Source organism: Rhipicephalus sanguineus, chromosome 1, assembly GCF_013339695.2.
Source record: "Rhipicephalus sanguineus isolate Rsan-2018 chromosome 1, BIME_Rsan_1.4, whole genome shotgun sequence".
NCBI lineage: Eukaryota > Metazoa > Arthropoda > Arachnida > Ixodida > Ixodidae > Rhipicephalus > Rhipicephalus sanguineus.
The window spans coordinates 60605256-60622191 of NC_051176.1; the positions used below are offsets into that span (position 1 = coordinate 60605256).

General features: G+C 45.8%; 1 protein-coding gene across 3 annotated transcripts in view; it reads right to left on the bottom strand.

Moving 5' to 3' along the window:
• LOC119391925 (uncharacterized) overlaps positions 1 to 16936 on the bottom strand; it is a 129948-nt gene that overhangs the window by 103143 nt on the left and 9869 nt on the right. For all 3 annotated transcript variants that reach the window (XM_049414472.1, XM_049414471.1, XM_049414481.1), the window contains exons 3-4: positions 13864 to 13920; positions 5644 to 5722 (exon numbers count right to left, since the gene is read on the bottom strand). In XM_049414472.1, the coding sequence (XP_049270429.1) occupies positions 5644 to 5722; positions 13864 to 13920 (136 nt within the window). The remainder of the gene's footprint in view (positions 1 to 5643; positions 5723 to 13863; positions 13921 to 16936) is intronic.

The window sequence follows — 16936 nt, forward strand, 5'->3', positions numbered from 1 at the left end:
ATCTTGCGAGTAGTTTAGATTCATCCACCAGATGACGCCACCGAGCCATGTTTAGAAAAAAATGTTAAAATGTGCTCTTCGCCGTCGCACCACGCTCCAGTCTGTCCCTGTTGCGACTCCTACTTTCTTTTCAGGGGTGCAGGAGTGTATTAAAATCACCTTTTTAACACAGCTTCTTGAGTGTCACCATAATTTCCTTTGGGATGTTGCAAATTTGCGTAACCTCCCTAAAAATGCAATGCCGAGGCTTTTACAAAAGAGAGATTAGGTGCTGCACCGTGCTCTTGCAAGGATTGCGGAAATTAGTCCCATTTCATTTCTCTATAAACAAACCGCTTCTGTCTATAGAAAGGAAAGAAGGCAGTTCGTTTGTGCAGAGACTTCCTCGAGAAAGTTTTCACTGGCCCCGCACACTGGCAATGTTAAGTCATGTGAAACAACTGGGTAGTGAAGCCCGAGTGCCAGAGGAAGTCACAGTGTGTTTATAAGCTGCTCCGGACTACGCGCATGTGCATAAAAATGAGAGTTGTTGGCCCCACTGACACCAGTTCTATTTTGGCTGTAAATATGGCATGGGTGTTGCACATGCACCACGTGACCTCGTGGCTTTTCTCTACGTTCAGAAACCCCCCAGGAAGTAACTTTCCATTGCTTCAGGGCTAGGAATGCGCAGAGTCCCTTTTCCGCATCTTGCAATGTGGCAAAAATGGTGCGTGATGATAAAACCGTCGCGTGTCGCCAACTAATACACTCAGCCTCATGCATCCCAAAACAAATGTAAAGGGTGTCCACCCCCCCCTTTTTTTGTGAACTGCATGGGGATTAGGGTGACATCGGCCATGCTCTGGTGTGAGAGTGCCGGCTCCTGCAATCACCGAAGCTAAGCAGCGTCGATCTGAGCTAGTTCATGAGAGGGAGACCACTTCCAGAAATGCTGACTGATGACAGCTCCACACCCGCAGCCGAATATTTCAAATGTTCGCATTGTCCAATACAGTTACGGTAACGGCAGCAAGGGACAAACAGATTATTTGCTAAATGTACTTTTTATAAAGGTCATCAGCGCAAATTGTGCACGTGTTGTCTGCATTTCTCACGTTGTCTACGCTTTCTATTCTTTTTCTTTTTTCTGCTGAATTCGGAGACTTTCTAGCGCATGTTCACTTATGTGTATGTAATAACGGAAAAGCTTCACAAAAAGAAAGGGCGGAAAACTCTGCATGATCGGCTGCCATGCTCCGCAACCAGCAAACGGCAATCGCTGCAATGACTGTTGAGGGTATGATGGTCACTAGAAAAAGAAAGCGGACAATGAGGAGGCCCAACCATTATGCGAGTGCGAATAATTATTCGAGTAACTACGATATATCTTCCAATGAGAAGACCTCCTGCTGGAAATCACGTGTTTTAAGAGCTTCACCGGGCGTCGTAACACGCGACATTTGTTTTGTTGCCAGCGGCTTGGAATGCTACAGGTCACGCAGCGATGCTGACTTTTCACTACTGTCGGGGAAATAAGACTCACTCACAGTTTCCTGTTAATCTTATCGTTTAGCCGGTGTAACATAGCATATGATAGTCAAACACCGCACCTGCCAAACACATAGCACTTCATTGCGAGGAAAAAGCAAGGTTCCAAATGTTGTCATGCAGCCTCGAAAATAGGAGGAGGCGAGGACAAGTTTGATGTGCCCTTCAAAAAACTCCACCAAAACGCAGAACTACTCCACCAAAATGTGGACAAAAAAGAGCTTTGGTGGCTCCTAATATGCTGTTTTTACCTCTCACAAGATTCAGAGGAAATAAACCAGAGAGCAAATCATCTTTAGACTTTGTTAGAGGTGCATAAGCATACTTAACGACATAAAAAAAAAATACTCTCTAGGGATTTTTCGTGGGTCAATCTGGGGATGAAACTTTGACTTGGGTTGGCATCACTGCGTGCACTACCCCTCGTGCAAACATGTAGTGCAAATTTCCTTTGAGGTGCAATCTTCTTTTACCTGGCTTGGCTAGCGCCCAGGGCGACCACCCACTTCGTGACTCGCGGGACTGTCCCACACTGGGAGCTGCTGTCCCACACCCACAGGAGATATGAACATCTTAAAAAATGTCCCACATTGCACGCTTTATCAATGCGATAGCGTTAAAAAGCTTGTTTCGCAGAAATTCTGGTGTTGGCAACAGCATCATTGGTTATGAGAGAAAAATTGGCATTGTCCGTGAGCGAAAAATCCAGATAGATGCAAATAAATAAAGAATAAAAATCTTTGGCTTGACAACCAGACCTTCTGCGTGGCAGTCAGGTGTTTTACCACAGAGCCACACCAGTGTTCGAAACTGCTTCAGAAATAAAGCCTACACAGCCATCATGTAGTGCGAGGAGTACCGTTAACAGGTGTTATTTTCATGGCAGAAGGGTAGAAATGTACCAGCCATCCCACAATGAGTGGGTCGTTCAAAGGCCCATCCAATACAAATCGTTCCGGCATAATGAACCATCATCATCAAACAGCATCAACAAAGTGTGCACCTGCACGTACTGCCTCACGTATGCGTAATGGGTACTTCACCGATTGCCAATATGACGAATTATGGCGTAGTAGGCACTTCGCAACTGCACTTGCAGTGGGCATGCATTCTAGGAGAGTTTCAAACAGCCAATGTTACACGCACAGACGTTCCTTTCCTCACAGCATGGTTGAGGTGACCACTGGGAAGTTAAGCGTGGTAAGCGAATGAGAGGACCACGCGAACGGTGCCCGATCATGCTGTCGTGTTCTACTCTTGAAAACGAAGCTCAAGCGCCCTCAAGATTCTATGTTCAGCAGTGCCTCGAGTTGAGCTGCATTTGGCCACTCTGTTTGAGGATGTGTTAGCTGCAAGCACTCCAAGCTTCTGAAAAAGTCAGCAAGCCCCACGGTTCACAGCAGTAACGATACTTCTGATGCCACCTACAGAATTCGACTTAAGAAAGCAAAACAAGCAGCGTCGGGTACTTCCTAGGCTCTTAATCAGTAACATGTGGAAACCAAGGCACAGCTTTTTTGTGAGTGACTATCTTTTGCGTTGTCAAATTTTTATGTTGATACATTATTAAACTTCTTTTTCATGTCAGAGCATATTACAGTGATGTATAAAATAGCACTGTTTACAAAGATATGTATTTGAACTTCAGCTTGTACCAGTTACTCTATTTCCCTGTATCAGAGATGTCCAAACATTGCAACAGAAAATGTCTTCCCAACTGAGAAATCAATCGTTGTAGTTAATTTCTCACTATGCTGTGTCAATATCCCCCCCCCCCCCCATTTAGTGTGTCCCACATTTCACTTGTAGGAAGGTGGTCACTTTAGAAGCACCTGATATGTGGAAGAATAGTCAGGTGTGCAAGGGTGTGAGTGCAGTTGGGGAATACTGAATGCGTCCCCACCAAACACCAAGGACGCACTTCAAAGCCAGCAGGGCCTGGGCATCAAGTTTCATGAAAAGGGCTGACTTGACAATAACACTAGTGAGGACCAGTAGTCAGCCCAGCAATGTTAGTGCATAAAATAGTGCATGAAAAGAATAAAAATTTCCGTAGTCAAATGCACTAGCGTATATTTTTTTTACGTGCAATATTGGGACGTCAGCTTACAATCGTGTAAATATGGTAATTATTCTCGGGGGCCTAACCAAAGTTGGAGTCAACATCAGGTCGGTATTGTGGCCGGTATTGCAGCCACTGATGGAGGAGACAATGTAGCAGACAACATAGCAGACGCGGCCTGCAGTTCACACGTGCAGATGGTCCGAGATCATGGTGGACTTTCGGATCACGTGATAACAGTGTCATTTGACATAGTTACTGATCAGCGAAGCGTATAAAGGCTGCCAGCGGACTGGCCTGAAACCTGGTAAATTGAAGAAGCTCATTGCCATCACACAGTGACGACCAGGGACGGCGAGTTTGCACAGCATAACAATGACATGCCGCTTTCAATATGATTACGAGTGCACTTTCAAACAATGAGTTATTTTACTTGTTCAGCTAGTGGCATCAAGCTACATCATTTATTCTCAGCATTCGGGATAAAAGCACGCATCGCAGGACACACTAGCAAAGTCTGGCATAGGCCAGCATCCCGTTTGTATGTGTTGAGGAATTGTTTGATAAATGCAGGACATCATATGTGCTATTGACCTTACAGAGGTTTCGTTCTTCACAGCACTCAAGTACTGCCTAAGCGTGACAATTGCAGACATTAAGTAAATAAAGCTTCATTCTGGTAGCTAGTTTTGTCATTTTCTTATTGCCACATGATATGTTTTTCCTGATAAAAGCCGAGTGCACATGCAATTTTGACAGTAGTTTAGGTGCTCGAATGTCATTTTGGCATTTATTTTCTATCTTGAACCCATATATGTGGGCACATGTTAGATTTGGGGATGTATTACAATCAGGACAAGTACATCCAAATGTTTCACCAGTGTGTTTTGTTGTTTTGCACTTCTCTTGCCTAATTTGACGTGCCGGATTACTTCACTAATTTCGTCAGTCCATATATGGTCGAATTATTGGAAGTTGACTGTATCGCATTCAGGCATTTTTGTCTGTTCCTATTTGAAGCATACGGTATCGTAGTCAAATCTTAATGCAGCAAACACGAATTTCACAAATTATCCAATAAATGGAGTAAACCTAAAGTGTTTCAAGCATGCACATGTGCACACGTGATCTATCAAGAATGCCGAGTATGACAAAGCACATGATTGCACATGTTTAGGTACACAGACACAAGCTTTTGTGTTCAGAGCCCAATGAAACCAAGTAGCATGCAGAATGGTAACCAAGCCCATCCCCAAATCGGCTTCTTACTTCTGAGGCTAACTGCTTGAATGAATATGCTGTGGAAAAAAGGCGGCAGCATGCTCATAGCCCAATAAGACAGAAATTATGCAACAGTCAATTGATTTTAGTTTAGAAGAAGACGTGGAGTCTCTACATAAAAGCACACCGAAAGAGAGTGGTACAGATTGCGTAGTGCCTTACAAACAAGGACACTGGAAGTAAACAAAAACGTGCACATGATGCATACTGCAAACTACGTAACCTGAACTAATCTTATAAATAGCTAGACGTGCAAGTGCCCATGTCGGACGTGAGCAACACTTAGGTCTGTATGGTACCACTAAATTCATCCCTCAATGCATGCCCTCATGCGCTAGATCAGTCAACCCAATCCTCAAAAATCACCAGAAAGCCCAATCACCATTTCACTTCAAGAAAAATTAAAACGCCATCAATTTCGCTTCTAGCCACAGAGAGCATGTTTGTAAAAAAGGAAAAATGGAATCAAGTGTTATTCTATGTAAAACCTAAAGCAGTTAGGTAAGTTTTTAGTATGTCATTTTTTTTTAGCTGTCCTCAACTGAAACCTCCCTCTGGCACACAGAAAACACTGCTATGGCATTTGTGTTAACTTTCTTACACATGGGAATTTTCAGTTGTCAAAATGGGTGTTATCAAGAATAGAACATCGAACAATGGACAGTTATGCACTAAAAACAGGATTTTGGCTCTAGAGATGCAACTATGCTGTTGCAAGAAGATCTATTCCAAAAAAAGAAGAAAAAGAAGCAATGCCACCCCACAGTCACCTGTGTCAGGCAACACTATCTTCTTGAGCAAGTCAAGATTGCTGAGGAAGATGTTGGTGTCACTGACCACGTAGGTACCCTGCATGAAGCCAGAAAACCAATGGTTCGAATCAATACAATTTTTTTTTCAAAAATCAAACTACTGTAAGACAAACAGATTCACAGAATGTATAGTCTGAGAATTACACAAGAACGTCTGCCAAACGAGCAGTTAAAAGTTGCTATATCTGCCAAAGTAATTAACTGCATGCATAAAGGCACAGATGAAAGCACTAGGGATGGGCGAATAGTAAATGTGAGGTTCGAAGCGAATCCGAAGCGAATAGTGATTTGGTCGAATAATTTCGAATCGAATAGTTCGAATAGTACTCACCACATATTATTAAGAAAAATTGACCATTTTCTTCATGACCCTTGCACAGTATTTTTAAGAATTGGAACTAGGTATGAGTAAATGTCACTTTTTGGGTTGAAATGAAGTGGAGGAAACCTTGAATGGCTATCAAAATTTGAATAGCAGCAGGGTGCAAGTTATAAGTGGTACAATACGTTACAAGTTAAAAATTACTATACTTAGCGCATATAAGCCCATATAACATGCCGTTAAATTTTTAAAAATATTGTTACGCCCACAGTAAGGGTTTGGGGTTTATTTACAGAAGGCTTGGATGGCAAGACCGCACAGGACGAAGCTGCCGAGAGATCTTCTTCTTCCAACCTCCACACACTTCTTCCTCTTCTCAGTCCGGCACATACACGGCGTAATATTTCCCCCTTTGCAGACGAAGCGCACCGCGCGTTTTAGGCATCGTCCCGCTGACTAAAAGGTTTCAGGCGAGCCACATGGGTGACCTCAGTCTTTGTAGATCGTCTCCCACTAGCTGTCAGGCGTGCTATTCTATAGTCCACTGCACTGAGGCGCTCGAGGACAACGAATGGGCCGGCGTAGTTGGCGAGAAGCTTTTGGCACAAGCCACGCTTGCGCAAAGGTTTCCATACGAGCACAAGGTCTCCCGGTTCATAAGTGACATGCCGGTGCTTGCTGTCGTAGCGGAGCTTCGATCGGTCTTGTGATGCTATGGTACGCAGACGGGCAAGACGGCGGGCTTCTTCAGCGAGACAGAGAGTTTCGGCTAAAGAAGGATCGTCATTATCAGAGAACGAAAAGATAGTATCGAGGGTATAACGAGGGGGTCGAACATAAAGAAGAAAGAAAGGGCTGTGGCCGGTGGTCTCGTGTTGGGAAGTATTGAAGGCATACGTGATGAACGGTAAAACATCGTCCCAGTTCTTATGGTTGGACGCCACGTACATTGACAACATATTCACCAGTGTCCGGTTTGTTCGTTCGGTAAGGCCATTCGTCTGTGGATGGTAAGGCATCGAATGTCGAAGTTCTGAGCCACACATATGGAGGAGTTCCTCGACAACGTCTGCCGTAAACTGGCGTCCGCGGTCAGTTATTATGACGCGAGGAGGTCCGTGGCGCAGTATAATCGAGTGCAGAAGGAAGGAGGAGACTTGCCCAGCAGTTGCAGATGGCAGGGCGGCCGTCTCGCAGTAGCGGGTAAGATAATCGGCGCACACTATAATCCATCTGTTGCCTTTCGATGAGCGTGGAAAAGGGCCCACGAGGTCAATGCCAACTTGCTCAAATGGAGCCCTGGGAGGCGTCACAGGCTGGAGGAGACCGGCTGGAGCTGTCGTGACTGATTTGTGCGCCTGGCATTGGGTACAACTGGCCACGTACAGCTCAACTGACTGGCGCATGCGTGGCCAGTAAAAGCGCTCCTGTGTACGACGGAGTGTTCGCGTCATTCCCAGGTGACCCGAAGTTGCGTCGTCGTGCATGGCGCGCAGAACGGAGGAACGTAGCTTATCCGGAACCACCAGCAGGAAGCGGGAACCCGTGGCCGAGAAGGTCTTCTTGTAAAGCAGTCCTTCACGAACGCAGAAGCGGCCTCCCGAAGTGTATGCGCGTGCGTCAGCAAATAACGGCTCCAAGCTGACGTCTTTCCGCTGCTCAATTTCAAAGGTGGCCTTGTCCGGGAACATTGGTGTCACTGACGCAATGAGGTGATCGAAATTGTCGGCATCGCAAGCTGTCGTATCAAGCGGCATCCGCGAAAGGCAATCAGCGTCAGCGTGTTTCCTGCCGCTCTTGTACAATACCGTAAAGTCGTACTCTTGCAAGCGTAGGGCCCAGCGTGCAAGACGGCCGGATGGATCGCGAAGGCTAACAAGCCAGCACAAGGAATGATGATCCGTGACCACTTGGAAGGGACGACCGTACAGGTAAGAGCGGAATCGCTGTAAAGCGAAGACGAGTGCCAGACATTCCTGCTCAGTCACTGTGTAATTGCGTTCCGGCTTACTTAAAGTTCTACTGGCATATGCAATGATGTGTTCCTTTCCATTGCAGCGCTGTACTAGAACTGCACCTATGCCAATTCCGCTGGCGTCAGTATGAACTTCAGTTGCCGCAGAAGGATCAAAGTGCCGGAGAATAGGCTGCGACGTGAGTAGGAACTTCAGTTGGTTGAAGGAAGTCTCGCAGTCAGGTGTCCATTCAAAACTAGCACCTTGACGAAGCAGGCTGGTCAAGGGGAAGGCAACGTCAACAAAGGCAGGAATAAAGCGGCGAAAATACGAGCACAGGCCTAAGAAGCTACGAAGCTCCTTCGTTGAGCGAGGCGGTTTAAACGCTTTCACGGCCGCTGTCTTGTTGGGGTCAGGCCTGATGCCATCTTTGTTGACGAGGTGTCCAAGCACCAATGTTTGTCGCGCGCCGAAACGACACTTCTTCGCATTAAGAACCAGGCCAGCGTTTCTAATGCATTCCAGAACAACGTCCACTCGTTCATTATGTTCACTAAATGTGCGCCCGAAAATCACAATGTCATCGAGATAACACATACAGATGTTCCATTTTAGGCCGCGCAGAATAGTATCCATGAACCTTTCGAATGTGGCGGGAGCGTTACATAACCCAAACGGCATCACGTTAAATTCATACAGTCCGTCCGGGGTTATGAAAGCAGTTTTTTCCTTGTCCTTTGGATGCATAGGAATCTGCCAGTAGCCTGAGCGTAAATCTATAGACGAAAAGTAGGACGCCGAATGTAGACAGTCCAAGGCGTCATCAATTCGTGGGAGAGGGTAAACATCTTTCTTGGTGACGGTATTCAAACGGCGATAGTCGACACAGAATCTCCAGGTACCGTCCTTCTTTTTCACAAGAATCACTGGAGCTGCCCAAGGACTCGATGATTCTTGGATGACGCCCTTCTGTAGCATTTCACGCACTTGATCGTCTATTATCTTGCGCTCGGACGGCGATACTCGGTACGGTTTTTGTCGGATTGGCTGTGCTGTTCCTGTATTTATCCTGTGGCGTGTACGAGACGCGGGAATCGAAGGCGCATGGTCACTCTGTGAAAAATCAAAAACCGGCAAGTACTTTAGCAGAACGTCTAGAAGTATGCGGCGCTTGTCAGGAGGCAGTGCCTTGTCGACCATAGGTGAAATTTTCGAATCGTCTGAGCAAGCGTTCACTTGGGCATCAGGTCGAACGTTACTGAGGACAGCTACTGTTGTCGGCGAGTATTCTTTGAATGAAGCGAGCTTAAGTCCCCCTGGTAGTAGCACCGGTTCATTTGAACAATTTATGGTCCAAAGTTCCGTACACCCTTTCCTCACTGAGACTATGCAATGGGGTACCAACGTGTTCTTCTTAATGCAACTCAAATGGAAAGGTTCCACCATCGCGTCGAAGCTGGTATCGTTGTCGTAAATAGGCGAAGGAACTACGGGAACGCATACAGCACAGAATGCCGGGACAACGGTATCTTCGTAGACTCGGAGCGCACCGTGTTCCCTGCCCGAATTCTCCATAAGTCCATCAGGAACAGTGTCACTTATGAACACCTCGCCATTTCTACAATCAACAGTGGCCCCACACATTCGCAGGAAATCAATACCCAGAATTATGTCGTGCGTGCTCCGTGGAAGAATCGTGAATTCTGTCGCAAACACTTGATCACTCAGCGACACTGTCGCGGTACAAACACCAATCGGACACAGCGAGTTGCCACCCACGCCACAGAATGTTGTCGCTTTCTCCCACAAAAACATCACTTTGCGTCCCAAACGACCTTTGAAAGCAGCACTCATGATCGACACGGTCGCACCAGTGTCCACCAAGGCCATCGTATCTACACCATCAACAAAAACTTGCACTTTGTTCTTAAACATAAACACCGGTGGAGGTATCTCTTCTTGCAGCAAGTCACCAGCGACCTCACCCCCATCGGCCGCGCTGTCTAGTTTTCCTGATGTGGTGACGAGGAGCGGCGACGGGGCGACGGAGACCGGCGCAGTCGAGGTGCTGGAGGTGGTGTCACACTTCGGTCGGAGGCAGGAGAACGGTTGCGAAAGGGTCCCTGCCAAAAGCTGCTCTTGGGTCGTGGTTGGGTGGTCCAGCGTTCCTCAAAAGGTGGGAAACCAGGCTGCTGCGTCCAGGGTGGCGGCCGTTCATAGCGTGGTATTCGCGAGCGATCGCAGTACCTTGATATGTGACCGGTCACACCACAGTTGTAGCACACGGGAGCTGGGCGCAGTCGTCGCTGCCCTTCGACGTGTTCCGGCACGTTGGCATGCTCATTTGCGTAAGTGCGACGCTCAACATAATCGGTCGTTGGTCGGCGGTATGGGCGTTCGGTGCGGAAGCGCTGAGGGTACATTGGTCTGTGGTAGTAAGTCATGCTTGAGCGATGAATAGGCCGAGATTCCGCAACCTCCGCTGCGTTGACGGACGGATTCTCGAAATCCTCAAGCTGCGGGGTAGCCACATCTTGCGGAAAATAGCATCGAGAGGTGCCGGCCACTTCACGCGTCATGCTTTCATGTTTGCATAGCTCTTCCCGAACGATCTGACGGATGGTTGTAGCCAGGTCAACAGTTGGTGTAGTTTCTACACTGGCCACGGTGGTGACGTTGGCGAGACGACCAAACTTCGGCGTTATTCTGCGCTGCTTCAATGTCTCAACCGTCCGACAGTGGCGAATGACATCTGACACTGAAGTTAGGCTTTCTTTGCTTATGAGAAAGTTGTACACATCTTCTGCAATGCCCTTCAGCAAATGTCCCACCTTGTCTTCTTCGGACATGCTGGCATCCGCTTGCCTACAGAGCCTCAAAATCTCCTCTGTATACATTGTGCATGTCTCTCCGGGTAACTGAGCCCTTTGTGCAAGAGTCTGCTCAGCAAGTTTCTTTTTCGCAGCTGTGTTGCTGAAACATTTCGTTATCTCCTCCACAAAGCGGTCCCATGTCGTCAATAGGTCCTCATGGTTCTCGTACCAGACGAGAGCAACATCGGTCAAGTAAAAAACCACGTGAGATAGCTGGGAGGCAGCATCCCATTTGCTGTAGTGGCTTACCCGCTTGTAGTGCTTGAGCCATGCGTCCACGTCTTCGTTAGCCTTGCCGGAGAAGGGTCGTGGCTCTTTGTGATGCGGCCAAGAACTGCTGGGGGCTGGTTCCCGAGTGTCTGTGTCGTCAGGCATGATGGGCATGGAAGGAGGCAGGCCGGCGAGGCGACGGCTTCGGCGAAGTCCGAAGGGTAGCGGTTCCGTTGTTGGTTGTCTTACCCAGCACCTCCACCACTCTGTTACGCCCACAGTAAGGGTTTGGGGTTTATTTACAGAAGGCTTGGATGGCAAGACCGCACAGGACGAAGCTGCCGAGAGATCTTCTTCTTCCAACCTCCACACACTTCTTCCTCTTCTCAGTCCGGCACATACACGGCGTAATAATATGTACACTTAACCTTTAAGTGTCGCTTCGCGGCAGTGCAGATTTCCCCTGGAAGGGTGGTTTCACCGTACAGCAACCCGACGCTGCAGTGAAACCACCTTTACAGGGGGTTATATGCGGTCAAACATGCATATATTCGTTCATTTCGAATACTTCGAAATTTCGAATAATATAAATTCGTATCGAAGCGAATTCGAATACTTTAATATTCGTTCGAATATTCGAAACGTCCGAATATTCGCCCATTCCCTAGAAAGCACCTAAAAATATATTTAAAACGAGTCTTGCCATTGAGAAAACAAATCTGTACTTCACTGTTTCCTAGAGTCATCATAGCAATAGAAATGAGGCCGCAGAATGTGTTACAAAAACTCGCTAAGGGACAAGGACGAGACAAATTAGACCAAGCATATTGGAAGGAAGTGAGCACGCAGAATTTCCTCATGATGATATATGTTGTTTAATGACACAAGGGCCAGTCATGGCCAAAGAGTGCCAGGACATGATATTGGATGTTAACAACGATTATGTTAAGTGGTTGTATAAGGGCCTAAAATTGAGTGCACTAAACGTGCGTAAAACACAGAAGTATTAAAATGATGAGAGTGACGTGAAATGTGTGTAGTGAGAATGGATGGCAAGTGGTCATGGTAATAAAACTATGGGGATATGGTATTAGCACAAATGCCTCGTCAACGCCCTTGCGTCCAAAGGCCTCAAGGCAGGTGCTTTCTGCAATGTAGGTACTGCAGCAGCAACCTTTGTTCAGAGGTCGTACAACGGATTGCCTGGGAATATAATGTGAAAGCTACGCACATCTTTTAAAAACGTGAACAATGACACGCATTTAAAAAGCGGTTCCCTACCTATGAACATCGAAAGATCTAGTGGAATTTGCTGTTGGCAGGGTAATGGAAAGTGTTTTCTTCTAGTAGCATCTAATTCATTGCATTGGATCAGGATGTGAAGCACAGTAAGTGGTTCATCACATCTCTAACACACGGGTGGATCATCACCAGACAGAAGGTACGCATGTGTACTGTGCGTGTGTCCTTTTCTTAGCCTGGTAAGTGTTACTTCTGTGCAGCGTGAACTGGTGGCCAGTTTCCAAGATTCAGCTTGATAACACGTGTTTATTGTGTGTTTCACTGTCCCATAGCCACAACCAATAAGCCTCGAGTGTTTTTTTTAGAAGGGGCTTTAGGTCCTTTACAGGGACAGCTATGGATGAATCGGCGGCGTTTTGGAGGACGGATGCAGCTAGCTGGTCAGCCAACACATCTCCTTCGATACTGCGGTGTCCTGGCACCCAGCATACTACAACATGCTGTTTGGACGCGTAAATGGTGCATAGTAGTGAGTAGAGCGAGACAATGACAGGATTTTTGTTCCTTTTTGGGAGTTTTCAAAGCTTTAAGAATGCTTAAGGAATTCATGTATATAATTGCGTGGTGTAATTTCAATTCTTTAACGTGTTTAACGGCTGCCAGTATCGCATAACTTCTGATGTGAAAATGCTTGCGTTGGGGTGGAGAACACCGGCATCCAAAACCACCCTGTTGGCTCAAGTCTATGGTGACGCCACTCACCAAACGCCTGCTCGCACAGACACCCCTGCGGGGTGCACAATTTCCTGCATTTATGCATATAAAAGATATTTCTCACGTAGACCTGCACGTGTGCCTGATTAACAGCTGGCGCTCCAATTCATGAACGTGCGCAGATGAGATTTATGTCTACCTTTTTGTTTTTCTGCCACACTACAACCTTTTAATGTATAGTTGGCTTTTGTGTTGCCTGGTTCTCATCTTTCATGTGATGTTTGTTTGCCTTACTTTCTTCCATGATAAAATCTTTACCGGCTAGCTCAATATTCCTTCACTCTGAGCTTTGTTTTTTCTACCTTTTCACACAATGGCACTGAGGGATGGGACCATGTCATCTTTACAGCATGAGCTCCATATCTTTTTTTTTTCTTTTTCTTTGCAGTGAAGTCCCAGTGGTGGCCTTTGCATGTTCTGCAATGGACGGCTTACGAAAGTCACATGCCATAAGTGGTGAAATTTCAGGCAGTGTATCAGACAGAGAGGTGTTCATGCACATGACCTTGAATCACTGCCACGAAACTGGCTTTCACTTGAAATTTAAGCGGCTTTGCCAACGTGTAGGTGCCTCAGTGTGTGACCTGCAAACCGCGTTTGCTTGTTTGGTATACCCAAACATGGTGAGAACCTTTAAATGAGTTAGCCTGCTACTGTTGCCAGCACATATAATAAGCTGACAAACAAACAACTTTCTATCCTCTGCTAATCACTCCTCCCTGAACGATCTATGACATTCACAGCACAGTTTATATTCATACCTGTGCTGGCTAAAGCTACAGCAATGAGCATAAGAACTCACCTTAAAGTCTGTGAGAGGTACTTGCTGGCTTAAACTTTCACCAATGGCATCAGACAGCTGTAATTAGAGGGACATAACGTAGTTGTATCAAAGATCACAATGGATGTAAACAGAAGTGTGAACATTATTATGGTTTTTCCCCAACTTTAAAATCTATAACCGCACTGAACTAATACAGTGAAATTTCGATACAATCATGCTTAATACGTTTTTCAGCATAATTTGCTTTTTTTTCTGTTCCCAGCCGACGCCTCATAGGGGTAATGAATTTTCGTAAGGCTAATACGATCGTATTTTCACAAGGCCTTGGATAACACGATCGCGAAAACGTTTTAAAACCTCGCATGGTTTCAATTTTCGTGCCAAGAGGCACTACACCTGCGCGCCGCTGGCCCATCGAGACACCCCAGTGCTTGTGGTAGTGTGGCAGCTTCTGGGATCAATGTTCACAGTTTCGGATTGCACTAGATTGCTTCATCCTTTGAAATGGGCGAACCAACACCCTCACATTAAAATCACGTGACCAAACATTCATGATTGGTGCAGTGATGACAACATCGGACAGTATCTCGACCAGTAGAAGATACTGGCCAATTGTCGGCCAATATCTTCTGACCATTAGACACGTTTTGTAGCCTTGTCGCAGGTGAGGAGTTCAGTGATGAAACTGCTACTCGTTTCTATGAGTTCCAAAAAAAGCTTCCTGTGGGACATCGAAAAACAAAAAGTCTGGCACAAAGTGAGAGACTATTTTAAAGTTCTTTAATAAAAGCGAGTTCTGTGCCAGGTATGTATTCTTTGTAATCTTTTGGGCCCTGTTTGGATAATGCGATTTTCGGATAATATGTTCTTATTCTTAATGCCCATGAGAATCGTATCAATGAGATTCCCCTGTATATAGTGAGAAGCCACATATTATAAAATGACTGATACGTTCTGCATAGTTTTGTGTTGCTTAGTTATTTTGTTTAGGTTTTTTTGTTTTGCCAATGTGTGCTGCCTGACAGTCAGATTCACTCAATTTTTCAAACTGTCAGGCAGCGTGAATTAGCTAAACAAAAAAACCTAAACGAATGAATTAAGCAACAGAAAAATAATGACTGAGCATTCTCCAGACAGCAGTGAAAACCACTCTTGTTAGTACATGTAAAAAAATGTAGAACAAATTATTAGCCGCGAAGGTAAAAACAGCAAGAGAATACAAAGCAACATATTAAAAGTACCTGATGACACATCTGATAGCTAAGGTTACACATGAAACTACAATGCTGACGACGGAGAGACCGACGAAAATTACTTTTGTTGGAGCCATGGCACGTCTGAAAATGATTTCAACCGCTCCAAAGGAAACCTGCGCTCAGTTTATATTCACAGCTTAAGCACAGCTAGGAAGAAGTGAGGGAAAGCATGCCTTGAACAAAGTGTCAACACTCTCCGACCACTTTCACATCACCCAAAGAAGAAGCCTCATTCATCTCTATTCCTAACATCTTCATTCAGTAAGACAAAGCTTGTTTAACAGAAGTTCCTTGTACTGAGAGATGAGCAGGGGTGCAGAATTGAAGTACGAAACCAATCTATTAGAGGCAGTTGTTCCATTTAAGCAAGACTTCCATTTGAGAGATTTCCGTTTACTCTGAGTCTACTGTACACCAGTTGGTTTGGTTACAACCTTACAGAGATTCTTGGCCAAAGTTAAACCTATGCCTGACCATTATTGAGCAGCTGAGTGACTTGGATTGGTCACTTCATTTTTAGCATCCTTTTAGCCCAGACTGAGCACGCCGCTTCCTGTCTGGTGTTAAAACGTCCACATCGAAGCTTTCCTCACAGGCACGCTGCTGTTCAGAAGTCTAAGTATATAGGGATTGTCCTTAAAGTAATGAGACTGAATCCGGTAAAAAGAATTTATTGATTCAATCAGTAAACGTTATTTAAATTCTTCAAAATAGTTTCCTTGGGCATTGATACACCAAGCACAACGCAATTCCTATGCTGCAAGGGCTCCCTGAAAGTCAGCTGCCATGACCTCTCCCAGAGACTCGATGACAGCTAGTTGGATAGCACGAACACCATCGAAATTCTGGCCTTTCTGGCTTCTCTTGAGCTTTGGGAACAGGAAGAAGTCTGCCGGGCTCACATCAGGTTTGATGCAGTCCTCATACAGCCCCGATGTGAGACCGACAGATTTCTTCCTGCTTCCAAATCTCGAGAGAAGCCAGAACGGTCACAGTTTCCACGGTGGTCTCGCTATCCAACTAGGTGTCGTCGAGTCTCTGACAGAGGTCATGGCAGCTGACTTTCAGGGAGCCTTTGCAGCATAGGAATCGCCTTGTACTCGGTGTATCGACGTCCAAGGAAACTATTTTGAAGAATTTAAATAATACGTACCGATCGAATCAGTAAATTCTTTTTACCAGGCCCACTCTCATTACTTTACGAACAGACCCTGTATGTGACCATACTACAGCAACTGCAGAACACAAATGGAATGTGCTACAAGGCATCTGCTGGTTTCATTTCCCCGTGCGCCAGCGTGGACGACTACCGCCATCTCGGGGAGCTGGAGAAAACTATCCACATGTAGACGGACACAAAAAATAGATGGAACCATAGCTATATACAGCTTCACTGTAGAAGAAAGGTGCCACGTGAAAAAGTGATAGTTCAGTCACATTGTATAATACCGAGAAGCACTTGTTTGAAGCACAGCTATAACAGCACAGATAATCCTTCAATGGCACGTCATCTCTCTTGTGCTACACATGCACTAAAATTGCACCCTGCCCCATCTTCTACTTCAATAAGTCAGTTGATAGTTGGCACTCTCTGTATCTCCCTTGCATGTGCCTTCCTTAGCACCCTAAAAGCACGTATTTCATAATTGCATGCGCCAAAAGCCAGTTCAGAGCCAGAAACTCCTCATAGGTTCCATCTTTTGTCCATCTTTGCGTATCTTGTTGAAAATGATCAATTTGTGAAAGTCGCAAGGTCATCCGAAAGCAGAAGGATGAACTGAAGACTAGTCCAAGTACTAACCTTCATTCCCATACTGGTGAATCCTGCAGCACGC